The 20591-nt window shown below is 45.7% G+C and overlaps 1 protein-coding gene across 1 annotated transcript in view; it reads right to left on the bottom strand.

The window, feature by feature from the left end:
* DNTT (DNA nucleotidylexotransferase) overlaps nucleotides 1–20591 on the bottom strand; it is a 777494-nt gene that overhangs the window by 569117 nt on the left and 187786 nt on the right. The window contains exon 3 of the mRNA XM_073546529.1: nucleotides 6904–7020. Within this exon, the coding sequence (XP_073402630.1) occupies nucleotides 6904–7020 (117 nt within the window). The remainder of the gene's footprint in view (nucleotides 1–6903; nucleotides 7021–20591) is intronic.

The following is a 20591-nucleotide window of genomic DNA, read 5'->3' on the forward strand; positions in this document are numbered from 1 at the left end:
CTATACTAAGATCGGCAGAAGTAAGATGGCGGTCGGCGTGCACGCCCTTTTATACCCCCTGTGACGCCCACCAAAGCAAGCCAATCACTTGCATGCCCTTCTGAAAGATGGTGGTGACCCGTGCCTATGTCATCACGTTGCCCACAGTGTCCGTGGATCCTGATTGGCTGAAAAAGAGCGCAAAACAAACTTTTGAAACGCGACTTTGGCACGTAAGTCGCCAACCTCGTGGCCGACCTCGTCCTAGGGTCGGGTTTCGTTTCATGAAACCCGACTTTGCCAAAAGTCGGCGACTTTTGAATTTTTTCGACCCGTTTCGCTCAACTCTAGTGATTGGGATAGATTCATGTGTGAAATCTAAATCTTTGATGCAAACTAAGAAAGTATAAATTATCTTGGCAGCGCAGAATAAAATATTCAAAAGTCTCACGAAGCACACGTACATATTAAAATGATAAATGGAGAAAAGTATTTGGTAAATAATCAAGGCTGCATTTAATCTACGCCTTTTCTAAATTTTCACTGAAAGATAAAGATTCAGAAGGAGTAAAAATGACTAAGTGAAGGATGAGGTGCAATTTTTGCTGTTACTCCAATATATTTGCTGCCAGCGTATTGATAGTGACAAATACAGACAATATTTATCAATGTTAACTTAATAAAATTAAGTAAATAAAGTTTTTTATATCCAGTGCACTGTGCCAACATTGGCATCAATGTCTACTGCTTTAAAAATGCAACAATATGGCTTCCTAATTACCATGTGGGTCATCGTTACCCGCACCGCCTCACCCCCATGTGTCTACCCAACAGCGGTTGTAATTTTCCTTGGCATCCAGTCCTTCCTTCCGTAAGTAGATTCCTTAAAATTATAGACTGTTCATGGGTCTGTCAGTGGGAAAACTTACAAAATCAGCAATGGATCAAATACTTATTTCCCCCACTGTATATACTAAGGAAAACAAGTGTAAACAAGTAATGGTTCCAAGCATAAAAGAGGTATAGAAACAGAGCATAAATTAAGGTGCTAACAATATTAAACTCCCATATAATAAAGAGCATAAAGCTCAAATAATACACATGGTAATGAAGTCATGTTCAGGCTCACCCAAGAACTTGACATGCGTTTCACCAGTGCTTCATCAGGGGTGGTTGGAGGGTTTACATTTCCAAGTATGTAAAGGATGGAGACAGAGACAGTCACAAATGAGAATACACAGATGTTCAATAAACACGGGAAATTAACCGGTAATGGAGACTGCAGTACAGATGGAGACATATAGCAATTATAAATGCTGTCTTTCACTTTGTGTGTCCTCTCTTGTCACAGAAAACCCATGGATTTTAACCCTCCGTCAGGAACAATGGATCTGACAGGCACAGCTCTTCTACTTTCATTTCTCCCTTCTCATCAGATTTTCAGGAAACCCCCTCCCTCCAGATAGTCTCCTGGCTCTAGCTGCTGTGTGAAACCTGATACCACAGTTGGTCTGCAGAGCTTCAGGAAGGAAGATATAGCTGTGCTGGCTTCTCAGGCTCATTGGTCTCGAACACATCACACTTTATAAGGTTGGTATGTACTGTTTTTAGTCAATACTATTGTTTATTTAGCTTGTTTTATGAATTGATAGAGAAAGGTTTGTGGATATTACATAAATAAGGCAGATTTTCTTACAAATGAAAGTGTACTTCTCAGGAGTTTTGAAATTTGTGTATATCAAAGTTATTACTTTTATGTTGAGTAAATGGGTTTGTTTTGCACCTGATAATGTGTAGTCTCTTTTATTACATCCCTATGAAGGTCTCTGATCACTTTTAGATCACTGAAATTGAGAAAATTAGATATTCTAGGCATTTTTCTAGCCTGCGCTTGACAGGCACATTGTTCCATTACGAGTTAGTGCGAATATTGTTCCTGATGGAGGGTTAACAGCCAATAAGTAATGCTAAATTTTTCTGTAAAGCTAAACTGAACACTTGCTGCAAAGTTTATCGCTTGCGTCCCTGCAAAGGGCACTTTGTGATCTGTTTTGTTGTCATTAATTCTTTAACAATAAAACCTTTAATGATGCAAAGATGAGCCATACAGTATACCAAAAAGACTTCACAACCTTTAAATTTGTAGTCTCTTAGTCATGATATTAGGTTATGGTGCCACCGAAAAAAAGTAAGTCTTGGGTGACTGGTGGGCTCTCATGCATTGATCATTAATGATGAAGCTGGGGCAACACAGAGACGATGTCCACAACACAGGTCACGTGGTCAAAGATCGCTAAGTGTTGCTGCTACATCACAGCGTGATGCAGGCTAATGGGGCATCATTGTGACTCATAGGATACTGTGACAAGCATAAAATACAACTGGACATGACTTTCTGTCACTTGCTTGTCACAGTTGTCGCAACCTAAGGGCCCAAATTTGACCCAGTGCACCTGAAATGTTGTGTTGACACAGCAATCTTTGTCCTCTCTTCCTGTGTGGGGGATTTTGTATAGGTTTGTGAAGTAGTAGTATCTGTAAATTAATAGATTTAATGGAAGCAGATTGCATGCAGGGTTTGATTTTTAAGAAGTTCAGAATTATTTTTTATTTCCTCATTATTTCCCTATAGTTTTGGAGACTTAAATCATGCTATATTCACTCTCCCCGCTACAGCGGTGGTATAATGACTATAGTGTGCATGACCGCTGCAACAAATCCCTGGGCTCAGTGATGAAGAGGGTAGAGATGATATGAGATATGGAGCCCAGTGATTGGCTACAGTGTTATTTCAACCCTGTTCAAGTGACAGAATACCGCCTGGGTATTCAGGTAGCTCCCCTTCTGACAATAACTTGTACTGTGAACCACCTTTTTCTTTAACACTGATGTTCTAGCAATTAAACACCTCTAGAAATGCCACTTCTACACCATTACTATACCAGCTTTGCTATCAACCAACACTTCTAAAACTAAGCTATATCAGTGTAAGGTGGCCAGAGTAGTAGTCGTGGCAACAAGCTGTAGGGTTCCCACAACCTGGCGCCCCACAAATGAAACATAATGACTAGAGTTGAGCGAAACAGGTCGGTCAGATTCAAAAGTCGCCGACTTTCGCCAAAGTCGGGTTTCGCCGAGCGAAACCCGACCATAGCGTGAGGTCGGCCATGCGATCGGCGACCCGAGTGCCAAAGTCGGATTTCACAGAATGCTTGCACTGTGGGCAACAAGATGACATGTGCAGCATCCGGGGAGAGAGAGAGAGAGTTTTCGCGCACTTTAAAAAAGCGGTCCGGCATGTAGGTGTGTTTACTGTCCTCCACTCTCTCCCAACTTTGCTTCCCCATTGACTTGCAATGGGTTTCGTGTTTCAGTCGGACCTTCGACTTTTCATGATAGTCAGCCAATTTTGTTCGACTCGACTTTTGAACCCTAAAAAAGGCAAAGTCGCTCATCTCTAATAATGACCCTTCTGCTGTATGTGCAGCATGTGCAATAGAACACTCACATTTACTGTCGGATTCCCCTCTGCTTCTGTCACTCCAGCTCCAGATCCACGAGCTTCACAAACAACTCCAGTTACAATGTATTTCTTAACAGTTGAACTTTACTCATCAGAAGGGTTTCCATTAAAGATGTGGCACAGTGTGTGCAAAGTTAGATTCCTAAAGGCCCCATCACACTAAATGATGTCCCAGTGATCCCACCAACGATCTGACATGAAGGGATCGCTGGGACATTGTTAGGCTGATCACTGGTGAGCTGTCACATAGACAGCCCCAGCGATCAGGACCAGCGATGCTGGACGCTGGTTTCTAATGTAAACGTCGGGTATCCAGGAGCCGCGCGACTCCTGGATACCCGCTGTTTACCTTGGAAACCGGCGTACACACTGGTTTCCAAAGTAAACATCGGGTATCTAGGAGCCGCGCGACTCCTGGATACCCGACGTTTACCTTGGAAACCAGCGTGTGCGCCGGTTTCCAAGGTAAACAGCTGGTATCCAGGAGCCGTGGCTCCTGGATACCCGACGTTTACATAAGCAACCAGCGTCCAGCGTCGCTGATCGCTGGTCTCTCGCTGCCACACGCAGCGATGCGCACTGGGCAGCGGGGGACCAGCGATCGAAAAACAGCCCAGACCTCTCGAGCACGATCAGCGATAAGCGGCAGGGGGGCCGGTCGCTGATCCCCATCACACACAGCGATCTTGCTGGCGAGATCGCTGATGTGTCACAAAATCAGCGTTCTCGCTAGCGAGATCGCTTAGTGTGACGGGGCCTTAAGACTTCCCTATCTTCCTAGCAATCTCTGCACTTCATGGACAATACCTCTCCTGTTCCAGCAATCACTGCTCTTCATGGACAATCCAAGTCCCTTTCCAGCAATCACTGCTCTTCTTGGACAATCCCTGTCCCGTCCGTGCCATTAGGCCCACCAGCTTCTACCATTCCCTTGTCCGGCTTCAAAAGGAAAAGGTACCAGGATCGCTGTCTCAGCTTCACCTGCCCAGTTGTAGACCCCGGATCCTCATCAGGTTGGTTACTATTCAAGCTGTTGACCGCCTGCATGCCACTCAGCCTCGGGCTCCTTCTTGCTGAAGCAACCTTATCCCCACAGCTGTCAGTGTATCCCTGTTGTCACTGCTGATCTCAACTCCTTGCCCTGGGCAAGGCTGCCCAGGCTCTGCTCTCTAACTAGGAATTGTCTACACTATATCCCCACTATTCTGCACTACACTACTCTGTAACTCCTCCCTGTCTGGAAAACCCCCAATGCTCACTATACTATTCTATCATCTTCCCTATCTCTATGATGCCCCCACTATTGTCCCATGTTATTACCCTACACTGTCCTTAATCTTATAAACAGTACGTACATATCAAGTACATACACAACACAGCAACATTACATGAACATATTAACATTGATAAACAACAATGTCCCGCTTGTGATACTTGTGAACAGTGTGCAAAGAGAGAGGCATATGAAGACCGCTGTCACCTCCTTACATCAGTATCGGTTGTCCAGCTCTGGTACATCAGTGATCACTGTTCCACAGTGATTCAGCTCTGTTTCACCAGTCATCACTGATCCAGTTCTGCTTCACCATCCATTGCTGATCTAGCTCTTCTTCAACAAACATTTATCCAGTTTTGCTTCACCAGTCATCACTAATTTAGTTCTGCTTCACCAGGCATCTCCAAATCAGCTCTTCTTCACCAGACATTACTGTTCCCGCTCTAATACATCGGCTTGGCTTTTCTTATACATCCCACTCCTCCATCTTGCTGCTCCGGTGGTACCTGCTCATGCTGCTCTTCTGGATCCAAAGCTTCAAGGATCCACGTCACCATGTGAGACATTACAGGAGTTTTGTGTAGCATTATATGTCAGTGATATTTTTCCTGATATAATGCATAATCCAACCTGAAGTAGGTCACAATTTATTTTTCTCCGTATGAAATCTCAGGACATATGGATCCCGTAAAAGCCTATGGAAGTCCTAGTATGTTTCACCTCAATTTATTCTTGGAACTTGTATGAAGTTGTGCACATGAATCTTCACATTACCAAACAATGTGTCAAATATTCGATACAAAATTCATTTTATCTACCTTTTATATGTCTCGTACTGAACTATTTCAGTATTGTCTTTAGAAATTGCAATAACAATTTGGACGAAAATTGGCAACATGGATCTACTATTTTCCTAGTCATCCAGTTATAGCAGTACTCCTTTCAAGCATGTGGGCTGATTTTACTAAAAAGGTGGGCCACGGTAATGGATTTCGCTGTTGGAAATCAATACCGCTCATTATAATGTAACGTGATATGCACAATACACTGGAACTAAATGAAAATCAGTTTATTGAAAGAAAGAAATATACGAAAGCTCTCACGATGGTGGGGAATAAATTGTCCTTTAATGCCTGTAATTAAATTTTACGTCTTAGATAAATGCTAAATTGCCTGGAAGATAACGGCATCAAATTCTTTGATGATGTGTTATAGCCACAAGACGATAGCGCGCCATCGCCTTTAACTCGTACTCGGCAGGTCTGTCGTGTGTCAACGTAAAGCATTTAATGCACAACTGGATAATGATATAAATGGCTTTGGGTGCATTGACTAGAGAAATAGGAAAATTGGTCTTGTCCCTGTAAATCTGTTTTTATTTGCAATAGCAAGTCATGCGTGCAGTGGCCTCAATATCCCACAACGCGGAACATGTCCCAGCTTTGCATAGCAAGTAGAAACCACTCTCCGAAGCCTGTACACTGGGGCGCCTTAAAGTAGTAATCTTACAGATTATCAGCTGCTGAACCATTGCCTTCCCTAGCACTCAATAACACTAAAATGAGTCAGATAGCTGGAATAAGTATACGTTTGAGAAGGAACAGCGTTTCGATGTTGCCGGATTGGAACATCGCCTATGGATCATCAGAATTCAGAACACTCACAGTGAGAAAAAATTGGGTGTTGACATTATCTCTCTATGGCTCAAATTTAAATGTCATTTGAAAAGTTGACATGTTGGAACGAGTACATTAAAGATTAGCGCCAAGCGAATATCAATTCGACTTTCACATTTATATGATTGCAGAATAATACTTGGACAAAATACATGTTGCAGTGAACATGAAAAATAGCTTGTAGTGGAAGAATGCAAAAATCATTTTCGCTATTGATTCCCAAGTGTTTGTAAAATCCTCGCCCAGCTAAGCCCTATGCAATTAAATGGAATATTTCTGTCCCTGCCAGTACCAGTCACAGCTGAGACGGGGCTTAGAAAATCACAATGAAATTCTATTTCACCGGTATAAACCTGACCCCTGAGTTCACTTTTTTTTCCCACTCTGCTGCCTGCTATATCATTATTTTAGCTAGCAGTTTTGATGACTGTGTAGCCAATAATTATTACCGTGAATATTCTGTTGATGTCTTGGAGCTGAGTCCGTCTCTGACACGCATATGGAGACATATGGACACAAGATGAAGAGACTGGAGGATTGAAAGTGGCAGAGCAATCTTCCTGGACCTGCAGTGAAAAAATACATATAAGAAGAACAGCCATGTTAGAAAAATCGAAAAAATGTAATTCTTTCCTCTTTGCCATATGCCTGGTTAACGTGAAAAAATTATATAAACATATAATTCTCTAGGAATCTGCTCCAATTATAATCCCCATGGTCTTAGAAAAGAGGTTTGCAATTTTATGCAATTAACTTTACATGTGCGACAGTACAATCAGCGATGAGTGCCCTTTAATATATTTATGTTGGAGCATTTCTAAACTGACATGTGCTAGATGGCAAAACTTGTGATGACAAATTAATACATGCAAAGAACAATTTTTTTTTAACACTGATGTTTGTTTTTTTAAGAAAAGTAATAGAAAGCGCTAGGGAACAGCTTCAGGAACATATAAATATATATATAAAAGATATTATAATAGAACAAAATTGTTATTATATTTTAGAACATAAATCCAGTAGGTTATTTTTGTGAAATAGTAAAGTTACAGTATCGTAGATGGTCTCAATGCAGGACATCAGAAGGGTCTAAGTCAAGAAACGCTTACTTGAAAGGCTTCTTTTACACTTGCGGTGTTTTTGCGGCCCCAGTTGATTTCTATGGGGCCGCAAAAACGGGCTGTAAAAATTTGTCAGAGCGCCGTACGCCATATGGCCGTGAGGGTCGTATTTATGGACATGGCCCCCATTGAAATCAATGAGGCAGCAAAAACAACGGAAGCTTGCCCAGTGTGTTGATTTTGCGGTACACCGTGAAGATCATATTTTCAAAATACCATATTTTTACTAGGACACTCCCATGTATTTCCTGTTTATCACTTCGAAGGCCTGCAGAAATCCGAGAAGATTTTTGCGGCCGGTATTTGCGGCAGACCATGAAAATTATGGCAATACGGCCTGCAAAAAAAGGCCCGCAAAAAATAACTTTGGTTGAACTCATCAATTTCACCAATATCATCCAACCATTTAATGTACAGTGACTGGCAATAGTATTCACCCGCTTGTCAATTTTCTTGTTTTGCTACCTGCTACATGCCTACAGCTGTGAACATTAGGTTTTCTTTTTATTGTGAAGCAAACAACAAATAGGACAAAATAACTGAAAACTTCAGTGAGCATAACTATTCACCTGCCTAAAGTCAGTACTTTGAAATTACAGCTGCAAGTGGCTTTGGATAAATCTCTAGCTCACATCTGGCCACTGGGATTTGTGGCAATTCCTGAAGGTAAAACTGCTCCTGAAAATTAGATGAGGAACAGCAATCTTCAAGTCTGACCATAGATTTTCAATTGGATTAAGGTCTTGGCTTTGACTAGGCCACTCCAAAACATTTACCAGTTTCCCCTTAAACCACTCGAGTGTTGCTTTAGCAGTATGCTTTAGGTCGTCTGGTTGGAAGGTGAACCTTAGTCCCAGACACAGATCACTGACAGACTGAAACAGGTTTTGCTCAAAAATATCCTTGTATTTTGCACCATCCATCTTCTGCTTGACTCTGACCATTTTCTCTGTCCCTGCTGCAAAAAAAATCCCCCACCACCATATTTCACTGTGGTGATGGTATTCTTGGGGTGATGAGCTGTGTTGGTTTGGCACTAGACATGGCATTTACCTTAGTGGCCAAAAAGTTCAATTTTGGTCTCATATGACCACAGCACCTTCATACATTTGGCCAGTCTCTCACATGTGTTTTGGCAAACTCAAAATGAGCCTTAAAATTTGTGTGTATAAGAAATGGCTTTTTTCTGGCCCCTCTTCCATAAAGGTCACCTCTATTGAGTGTATGGCTTATTGTGGTCATATGGACAGAGGACAGATACTTCAGTCTCTGCTTGGGAACTGGAGCTCTTCGGGGTTTCCTTTGGTGTCTGTGCTGCCTCTCTGATTAATGCTATCCTTTCCTGGGCTGAACATTTTGGTGGGCAGCCCTCTCTTGGCAGGTTTTTTTGTGGTAATATGTTCTTTCCATTTGATCATAATGGACTTGATCGTGCTCTAGGGGATCATCAGAGATGGGGATATTTTTTTTAGAACCCAACCATGACTTGTACTTAATGTACTGCTTAATGGTGTTGCAGCCTTTGTGGCCTTTCAGAAAAGGAGTGTATATACTGGAAGACATGTGACACTTAGATTGCACACAGGTGTCCAGATGCTATGATGACATCTCACAGCCACTGCCCATCAGTGCCTACTTCCATTTTCTCCTGTATTGTGCAGCACATCCCGACAAGGTGCCCTTAGATATAGCAGTGTCTTCATAATGCTCCTGAATAAGAATATCTGTCCTACACTGAGCCCCTGAATAAATAATTGCCCCTCACTATATCCCCCATACAAATACTGTATGTCCCACACATTATTCCTCTTATAGTACATGCCCTCCATTTTGCCCCCTCCTTTCTATACTGAGCTCTCTTCCCACTGTCCTCTCACACTTTGTCCCCCTTATAGTGCCAAGTCTATATACTGTGCCCCTCCTCAATTCTCCCTCCTTAGCATACTGTCCCCTCCTGGCTGTGCCTTTACACTATTCCCTCATGCTAACCTCTCCACCCACTACTCAGTTTCTATACTGTGATCACACCCACTGTGTGTCTGCTCACACTATTCCTCTCAATTGTCTCAGGTTGACGGAGGGGTTGCAAGTTCTCTTTCTGGGTTCCCTCTGCTGGTTACTGGAGGTAATGGAGCTGATCTGATTAACAGAGGCTTGCCACCTGATAATGATGATGACGATTGGAGATCTGGGGTTTCAGACTGGATTTAAGACAGCCGACTCCCTCTATCCCTGCTGGTGATTTTTTCCTGCCTCCTGAGGTCTTAGTTTCCAGCTCAGTCCCTGCATGCTCAGCTAAGTGTTCTTTTGCTATTCTGTTCACATTTGATCTGGTTTTGTCTATTTCAGTTTTGTGTGAGTCAGCCAGCTCCGGCTGGGGCTGTGCTGAATCACCATCCATATGTTACTGATTGTGCCAGTTTGTTTTTGTCCCTTATTAGATTGTCCTCTTTTTGCTCTGCTTTCAGAATATACCAGCGTGCTGATATCATGGGCGAAGTCGTGCGACTTCAGTATTTTTGCATCAGACGTGTTGGACCTTTTTGCAGGGTTTTTTTGCATGATTGCAGACAGTGTCTTTCCTTTCCTGTCCTGTCTAGTCAGTGTGGGCCCCATCGTTTTCTCAGTCTATTTTACTTCCTGCGTTTGTGTTTTCATCTTGTCTCACCGACAATATATGTTTGGGGGCTATCTATTCCTTTGGGGTCTGCTCTGTGGCAGTTTAGATTTCCCCTGTCTTGCTTTAGGCTTAGTTAGTTCTCCGGCTGTGCCGAGGCATCTAGTATCATCGTAGGCACGCTCCACGGCTACTGCTTATTGTGTGGATAGGATCAGGGGTCTGCAATCTGCTTAGTTAACAACCTCTCTGGTTTTCTGTGGCTTAGCTTGGGCTTGCTCTCCTCCTTGGTGACCCAATCACAACAGTCTCCTCTCACATCCACACATTTAAGGAAGCGAGGGGACTAATGTTTGTGGACACAGAATGTGCAGTTGAGGGCTCCCCATTTTGTGTCCACAAACACTATTCCCCTTGCTGCTTATACTGTGTCTGCATCCTTCCCCCCCTCTCCTCATACTGTGTCCACACCCATCCCACCCTTGTACCTTATATTGCCTGCACCCATCCCCTCCCTATACGGTATCTGCCAGCACCCTCCCCATTGTCCACACCCATCTTCCCCACTCACCATATCATGTCTGCACCCTTCCCCCATACTGTTTACTCATACATGCCCCCACATTTCTCCCACTCCCCACATTGTGTCTGCACCCATCCCTTCCTCATTCCCCAAACTGTGTACTTAAATCTTCCCAACCCCCTTTGCAATAAATATTCAGTGTCTTCAGCTCCACTGGAGCACTTACCATAAGTTGTATGTGCCTCTACAGCATCAGCAGTGTAATCACATGACTTCATTTTGTTGCTGACGTCGCCCTGACCCCGATGGTCAATGCTTCAATTCAAATGCCCGCGTGTAGGATCACTGGGAGCCGGCGCTCTGCACTTTCTCTGAGCCAGCTTTCAGCTTTACAGATGGCCCAGAGAACTGCCAACTCCCACTACGTAGGGCGGCAAAATGAAGCCGTCAGGGAGACACCTCAGACTGCCCCACCGACGGCACCCCCTGCTGTCTGCTGTCTGCACCCGGTACACATGTCCCATTTTCCACCCCTCCCTAGATACGCCTCTGCTCTCTTTCCACTATATACTGATTCTCGTCAATTAACCAAATATGTAACTATAACTTAGCTTTTAAAACAGGACTGGATGATTTCCACAGTACACATAACATTATGGGTTATACATAATTTAGTGACAAAAAATGTATAATTGGTGGAGAAAAATTGAACTTGATGGACCTAGGTCTTTTTTCAACCTATGTAACTATGTAACCTATGAATGGGACATTCATAGCCAAAGTATAGTCTTGAATGTCTAAATTGAAAAAAGAACAGTAAAAGGTAGACAATAGAGTTGAGCGAAACGGGTCGAAAAATTTCAAAAGTCGCCGACTTTTGGCAAAGTCGGGTTTCATGAAACGAAACCCGACCCTAGGATGAGGTCGGCCACGAGGTCGGCGACTTACACGCCAAAGTCGCGTTTCAAAAGTTTGTCTGTGGGCAATGTGATGACATAGGCAGGGGTCACCACCATCTTTCAGAAGGGCATGCAAGTGATTGGCTTGCTTTGGTGGGCGTCACAGGGGTTATAAAAGGGAGTGCACGCCGACCGCCATCTTACTTCTGCCGATCTTAGCATAGGGAGAGGTTGCTGATTCTGTAGGGAGAGCATTAGGCAGGGAAGAAGAAAAAAAAAACTGCTTCTGCTGCTAGCGATTTTGCCTGTACAACACACCAGTCACTGTGTGTGCAGTGCAAGGTGAGGCTATATTGTGGTGGATCAGCGGTGTTGGTTGTTAGGCTGCCTTCTAAGGCTTCCTGACAGCTGCATTGCTGTTTACCCACTGCTCTGCAAACTGCTTTTTTAAAAGCAATCCCAATTTTTTTTTTTGTCCTGCTGAGGTACTGAGCGTGCATTTTTTCACACCATACAGCGGTGTACGCTCCTCACACAGTACCGTGTAACGGCTGTTATCAAAGCCACAGTGAAGCTATCTGTGTGTCACTGTGGAAGGATAAGTGGAGGACTTGTTCCATTCTTACAGACCTACACTCTAGGGAGATTCCTATTCTGCCCAATTCTACATACACCTTGTAGTTTGTGATACACTAGCCAATTTCTGCCTGTGACATAGCGCCTCTGATATTCAGTGGGCCTCACACAATCCAAAAGTGTCCAGTGTCCACTAGTGTGTGCAGAAATTCAAAATCTCCCTAATCCTGTAGTCACTTTTTTCACACCTGTGCCATCGAGCCTGTGACATAGCGCTCTGATATTCAGTGGGCCTCACACAATCCAAAAGTGTCCAGTGTCCACTAGTGTGTGCAGAAATTCAAAATCTCCCTTATCCTGTAGTCACTTTTTTCACACCTGTGCCATCGAGCCTGTGACATAGCGCTCTGATATTCATTGAGCCTCACACAATCCAAAAGTGTCCAGTGTCCACTAGTGTGTGCAGAAATTCAAAATCTCCCTTATCCTGTAGTCACTTTTTTCACACCTGTGCCATCGAGCCTGTGACATAGCGCTCTGATATTCAGTGGGCCTCACACAATCCAAAAGTGTCCAGTGTCCACTAGTGTGTGCAGAAATTCAAAATCTCCCTTATCCTGTAGTCACTTTTTTCACACCTGTGCCATCGAGCCTGTGACATAGCGCTATGATATTCAGTGGGCCTCACACAATCCAAAAGTGTCCAGTGTCCACTAGTGTGTGCAGAAATTCAAAACTCCCTTATCCTGTAGTCACTTTTTTCACACCTGTGCCATCGAGCCTGTGACATAGCGCTCTGATATTCAGTGGGCCTCGCACAATCCAAAAGTGTCCAGTGTCCACTAGTGTCTGCAGAAATTCAAAATCTCCCTTATCCTGTAGTCACTTTTTTCACACCTGTGCCATCGAGCCTGTGACATAGCGCTCTGATATTCAGTGGGCCTCACACAATCCAAAAGTGTCCAGTGTCCACTAGTGTGTGCAGAAATTCAAAATCTCCCTTATGCTGTAGTCACTTTTTTCACACCTGTGCCATCGAGCCTGTGACATAGCGCTCTGATATTCAGTGGGCCTCACACAATCCAAAAGTGTCCCGTGTCCACTAGTGTGTGCAGAAATTCAAAATCTCCCTTATCCTCTAGTGACATTTTTCACACCTGCGACATCGAGCCAGTGACATAGCGCTCTGATATTCAGTGGGCCTCACACAATCCAAAAGTGTCCACAAGTGTCTGCAGAAATTCAAAATCTCCCCTGTCCTATAGACACCTTGTACCTTGTTTTACATTACTATATAGTTTGTTGGATTTTGTCTACATTTCTACCAAAAATGAGGAAGGCTGGTGGAAGAGGCCATGGAATTGGGCGGGGGTTGGCAGCTGGTAATGATGGTGTTGGTGGTGGATCTGATGGTAGTGGCAAAAGCAAAATAGGACCGAATGCAGGAGGTATTGAGCCTGCGTCATCGTCTGGCTCCACAAGGCCTCGAAGGCTTAGTTTTCTAGGAGTTGGCAAACCGCTTTTAAAGCCAGAGCTTCAGGAAAAAGTTTTGTCTTACATTGCTGACTCAGCCTCCAGCTCTATCGCCTCCTCTTCTGAAGCTGTAAAAAATAAAAGCACTGAGTCGTCATTGGAGGCTCATGTTCATGAACCACACCTTTCCTTGTGTCCTTCACCCCAACCAAGATTGAAGGATGACGCAGGCCATACTACTGATTACTCCATGGAGCTGTTTTCACATACCATGCCTGGATTATCAAGTGAAATGGTGAATTACCCAGGCCAAGATGAATCTGACATGGAGTGCACTGATGCACAGCCGCTGATAGATGATTCTGCTGGTACATTCACTCAGAGCACTAAATTGTCCTCGCAGTGTACAGAGCCAGATTCTGACCCTGATGAGACTCAGGTGCCCCTTCCCGCACACTATACCACCATGCACGGTGACACAGAGGAAGGTGCACATGACATTGAAGAGGAGGTGATGGATGACCCAGTTGTTGACCCAGATTGGCATCCATTGGGGGAATAGGGTGCTGCTTCCAATAGCTCAGATGAGGAGGAGCATCCACAGCAGACATCGACATCGCAACAGCTGTTATCTGGCAGGCCCGGAGCACTCCAAAGACAGGTTCCAAAAATCAAAAGAGTTGCTGGACAGCTTGTCCAGAGGGTCAAAAGATCACAGGGTGCTAGGCCGCAAAACGTCTGCCAAAGTAGGAAGAGTGCAGTGTGGCACTTTTTTGAACAAAATCCTCATGATCAGGCCAAGGTTATCTGTAAGAAGTGCGCAAAGACCTTTAGCCGAGGGAAAAATCTGAAAAATTTGAATACCAGTTGCATGCTTAGACATTTAACCAGCATGCACTTGCAAGCGTGGACACAACACCAAACCTCAAGTGCCACATGTGCAACTGATCACAAAGAAGGTAGTCAACAACGCTACATTGTTTCCCCCACTGTAAGCCCACCGGTTAGCACAGCAGCAAATGTTGAGGTGTCGTTGCAAGGCCACAGCAGTCAGGGAATCCCACTGTTATATCAACGAAATACTGAATCTAGGCCATCAGAAAGAACACCAACACCATCACCATCATCAACCCTCTCTCAGTCCGCCCTGTCCACCGCTACTTCCACCATATGCAGCTCTCAAGTCCAGCTCACCCTCCCAGACACTATGAGTAGGTCAAGAAAGTACTCAGTCTCTCATCCGCGTACACTGGGTTTGAACGCCCACATTGCCAAACTAATCTCGTTTGAGATGATGCCCTATCGGTTGGTGGAAAGCGCAACTTTCCGCCAACTCATGGCCTATGCAGTACCACGCTATGACCTACCCAGTCGCCACTTCTTCTCTCGCAAAGCCATCCCAGCCCTCCACCATCATGTAAAAGACTGCATTGTCCATGCACTCAAGCAGTCAGTGAGTGGAAAGGTGCACCTCACAACTGATGCATGGTCCAGTCGGCATGGCCAGGGCCGTTACGTGTCCATCACTGCGCACTGGGTTAATGTGGTGGATGCAGGGTCCACAGGGGACAGCGGTGGTGGGACAGTGCTGTCTAGCCCACGGTATAGGAAACAGTTGGCTGTAGGCGTTTGACCCTCCTCCTCCAGAAGCGAAAGCTCATCCACAGAGCGCAGTCGTATGAGCACTCCATCTGCAGCTGCCACTGTTGCACATGAGGTGTCCCCCTATCGAGCAGCTAGTGGAAAGCGTCAGCAGGCTGTGTTGCAGATGATGTGTTTGGGCGACAGACACACCGCCGAGGTGCTGGCCGAGTACTTGAAGCGACAAACTGAGTCATGGCTGGGCAGTGTACATCTTGATGCAGGCAAGGTAGTTAGTGATAACGGCCGTAATTTTGTGGCAGCCATAGCCCTTTCAAAACTCAGCCACATACCTTGCTTGGCTCACACCTTGAACCTGGTGGTGCAGTGCTTCCTCAAAAATTATCCAGAGTTAACAGCCCTGCTCCAGAAGGTGCGAAGACTGTGCGCGCACATCCGCCGGTCGCCTGTACACTCCGTTCGTATGCAGAAGCTGCAGCGATTGCTCCACCTTCCCAACCACCGCCTCATTATCGACATTGCAACAAGGTGGAACTCCACCCTGCACATGGTGGAGCAGCTGTGTGAGCAGAGGCAGGCCATAATGCATTTGTGGGAGGATACACGGCCAGGCACTTTGAGAGCAGACATGGAGTTGACAGGTGTGCAGTGGTCGAAGCTGAAAGACCTCTGTAAAGTCCTTCAGTGTTTTGAGGAATGCACACGGCTGGTAAGCGCAGACGACGCCATCCTAAGCATGAGCATCCCACTTATGCGTCTGCTCATGCAAACTTTGACGCACCTTAAGGAGCAGGCGTCTGCAGCCAATGTTGATGAGGAGGAAGAGGAGGAGGGAATCCTTGATGACATTCAGCCATTGTCTGCTCAGGGACCTCTCCTGGACGAGGTGGAGGAAGAAGAGGAGGAGGAGGATGATGATGGGGATGATTACTTAGGGGAGGAGGATGCATCTCGTGGGGCAAGTGAAAATGTTGGCGTGGCAAGGTCTGGTACAGGGTTTGTGCGTGACTGGAGGAATGTGGATTTGCCAGAAAGTGCTCCTCCACCCAGCATTCACAGTGCATCATTGACACCGGGAACATTGGCCCACATGTCAGATTATGCCTTGCAGATCCTAAAAAGGGACCCACGCATTGCCAAAATGATGAACGATGACGACTACTGGTTGGCCAGCATCCTGGATCCACGCTATAAAGGCAAATTACAAAACATCATGCCACAGGAGAACCTTGACCTAATATTGGCTAATAAACAAGCAACTCTGGTAAATCGGTTGCTTGAGGCATTCCCAGCACACAGCAGCGGTGATGCTTCTCACACGAGCTGTACGGGCCGGGGGCAGCTTGGCAGAGGTGTTCATGGTGCACACAGCAGAAGTGGCGTTGGAGACAGGGGTTTCATGACAATGTTGTGGACTGATTTTTCAAGTACCGCTCACACAACTGGTAATACTGCATCGATGGAAAGTGACAGGAGACAGCAGTTGTCAACTATGGTTACAAACTACTTTTCCTCCCATATCGATGTTCTCCCACACAGGTCATTCCCCTTTGACTATTGGGCCGCTAAACTGGACACCTGGCCTGAATTGGCCCAATATGCCTTACAGGAGCTCGCTTGCCCAGCTGCAAGTGTGCTATCAGAAAGAGTCTTCAGTGCAGCTGGATCAATCCTGACAGAAAAAAGGACCCGTCTGTCAACCCAAAATGTGGATGATCTAACCTTCATTAAAATGAACCACGCATGGGTTTCTAAGGATTTTGTCCCACCTTCCCCTGATGACACATAGGGTGACAGAAAAATGGCTTGCTTTGGTCCACCTCTTCCTGGGACTTGACCTATTTCGCCTTTTGCATCAGCTGAATGTCCAACATCAACATATGCCACTTTCTAAAACTCCCTAACTGTGCTGCCTCCCCATGGCCGGGGTCACCACCTAGCGCACGACACCGTGCGAGTGCCGTTGCCCTGGACAGGTGGGTAGGCCGACTCTTGGGAGCGGGCACTGGCACAGGGTCCCTCATAGTGCAATCAAGTGTCTCTGACGGTGGTGGTGCACACCCGCCGTCAGACACACCGCCGTACTATGAGGGGCCCAGTGCCAGTACCGACGCCCACGAGTGGGCCCCCCTTGCTTGGGCAGGGCCCCAGCATTTGCAATCTTTACCTCTCCCTGCTCCTCCGCTGTGTAGTCTGGGCCGTCAAATCCATACTGTGCCTGACACCGTCTGAGCCTGCCTCCTGATGTATAGACATATATTTTGAATGTGTACGCTATCCATACATGTTATCCGAGGATACGGTACCCTTTCTCACCTTTGTGCAATCACGTGCAAGCCATACTGGGCCTAACACCGTCTGAGCCTGCCTCCTGATGTATAGACATATAATTTGAATGTGTACGCTATCCATACATGTTATCCTGGGATACGGTACCCTTTCTCACCTTTGTGCAATCACGTGCAATCCATTCTGGGCCTAACACCATCTGAGCCTGCCTCCTGATGTATAGACATATATTTTAAATGTGTACGCTATCCATACATGTTATCCGGGGATACGGTACACTTTCTCACCTTTGTGCAACCACGTGCAAGCCATACTGGGCCTAACACCGTCTGAGCCTGCCTCCTGATGTATAGACATATATTTTGAATGTGTACGCTATCCATACATGTTATCCGGGGATACGGTACCCTTTCTCACCTTTGTGCAATCACGTGTAATCCATACTGGGCGTGAGAACGGCTGGCGAGCTGTTAAGCAAGCTACATCACCTGTGGTTTGCACACGTAAGTTTTTCATTTTTTCAGGAATGACGGTTAGGCCTAATTCCGGAACTGCGGTTGACCCGCACTTACTGGGAAATCATCGTTCGCGGGTAATAATTGTAATCAGTGATCCCCATCACTAACGTTGTTCAGCGGGTTATCTGCACCTGTAAGCGACAAACGCTGGCCTTTTCAGTGTAGCGCACATGCAGCCACGGACATGTAAGGGCATGACACACCAGTTATTGGCCAATCTCATGTGCCAGAGCCTCACGTGTCCCTCTAGTAAGCCGGACTCAGACCGCGGGGCATGACGGAGTCTCGTTCGTTAACGGAATTAAGCTTGCAATGTGTGCATCTGTTCTGTAGCTGGCATGGTTGAGGTTTCCCAGGTGGAGTCGAATTTAACCGTAGGCTCCACTCCTGGTGGTGCCCTTCTGGACATTCCTTTAAGGTTCAGCTTTGCAACCATACTGCCCACGTAAAACAAACACTTTGCCTTCATGAACGCTGTTTGGAGGGTCATGACTCGTGGGAATAACGCCGCCCAATCAGTTAACCTGCTAGAGAGATCCTTCGTTGCTCCCAAGCATGACATCACACTCCCTAGGAGGAAGGTAATGCCACTGTGGCGACCGTACTCCTGGGGGCGACACAAGTGCACTGATGCCCAGCCACTGCTCGATGAATCTGCTGGTACATTGACCCAGACCACTACATTCCCCTCGCACGCTACACAGCCTGAATCTGACCCTGATGAAACTCAGGTTACCCTTCCCATATACAGTTCCATCTTACACGGTGACAAAGAGGAAGCTGCAGATGAAAGTGCAGGTTCGGCCCACCCGCCATCAGACACACCACCGTACTATCAGGGGCCCTGTGCCAGTGCCATCGCCAACGAGTGGGCCCCCCCTGCTTGCTCAGGATCACAGCACTTGCAAGGTTGAAATACTGTGCATTGAGATGGAAGATAGGGACGACGAGGAGTCCAGACTAGTACAGGGATTCCCTAGCGAGGAGACTTATTTGATTGTTTTCAATGTTGGGACAGCAATTTTTGGGGAGCACTATACTCTGGAGAATGATAGATGGGGCCCACCATACACTGGAACATTCCAAAGGTGGACATCAGACACTGGAGCAGCATTTACAGGGCTCATTATACACTAGAGCATTAGAAATGGGGCCCATTATGTTTGGAGCATTATTTGGGCCCATAAGACAGTGGAGCTTCATCCATGGGGACCAACATATACTGTAGCATTATGTGGAGCTCATCATATACTGTTTCAAACATTATATGGGACCAATGATTCTGTATGGAGAAATAGATGGGCCTCGTCATGAGATGTAAAAAGTGAAGTATTTTTCATTGTACTATACCGCCATTTCTCTGCCGTATCGGAGCATGATGAGTTGTGGTATGTGTTAAAGGGGCGCTCTTTCGCCCAGGGCACATGAAAACCTGGAGCCAGCCCTACCCCCCCACAACTTTAGCCAAATAACCCCCATTTTTCAGTATGTAACTTGTATTATGAAGTTAATTAAGGTTGACAAGCTTAAGTAAGAAGAATTGATGCTTTTGGCATTCAAATGAGCACTGTAGGTGTGTTTCCTGTCCTCCTCTCACTGCCGACTTTTATTCCCCATTGACTTACATTGGGTTTCGTGTTTCGGGACGACCCCAACTTTTCCCTATAATCGGCCGATCTTGCTCGACCCGACTTTTGGAAAAGTCGGGTTTCATGAAACGAAACTCGACCCTAAAAAACCAAAAGTCGCTCAACTCTAGTAGACACTAGATACCAAAGTCAAAAGTATTGTATAGCTGAAATGGAAAACAAATAGCTCAGATGAAACTTGTGTGGTTGCATGTGAAATTACATAGAAAAGATAGTCCATCCAGCAAAAATCATGGTAGACATGCAGTCGTTGTGAAAGGAGCATCTGCTCTTTTTTTGAAGGGGGAAATTACATGAAATACAAACTAGGTAACACATTTTAAAATAGTGCTACCAAATTAAAATACTTTTGTAAGGAGGTGAAAGACTTATATGGCTGAATGCACGGTGGGGCCTATGTAAACAAAAACTGCCACATAGTGACTGGAGAGTATAAGAACGGGAACAAAAAGAGAGAGTAATGGCCATTTTACATTTAGCGATGCACCAGCGATCCAACCAGCGATCCGACCCGGTCAGGATTGCTGGTGCATCGCTAAATGATCGCTAGTGAGCTTTCACACAGAAAGATCTCACAGCGATGCAGCAGCGACGCAGCGCACGATACTCACCTTTCACACACAGCGATCCTGATGTCCTCCCGCCCGCCTCCAGCGTCGCTCGTCGTCACAGCAGGAAGCAGACAATGAGAAATGGAGCCGCCCGATCTCGCGCGATCAGCGATGGACAGCAGGGGAGCCGGTCGGAGGTAAGTATCACACATAGCGATATCGCTAGCAATATCGCTATAACGTCACAAAATCAGTGACGTTTTAGCGATATTGCTAGCGATATCGCTATGTGTAAAACCCCCTTAAGGGTCCCATTACA

The sequence above is a fragment of the Dendrobates tinctorius genome, unplaced genomic scaffold (genome assembly GCF_039654945.1).
Source record: "Dendrobates tinctorius isolate UK_male_01 unplaced genomic scaffold, ASM3965494v1 ptg000147l, whole genome shotgun sequence".
In the NCBI taxonomy this organism is placed as follows: Eukaryota; Metazoa; Chordata; class Amphibia; order Anura; family Dendrobatidae; genus Dendrobates; species Dendrobates tinctorius.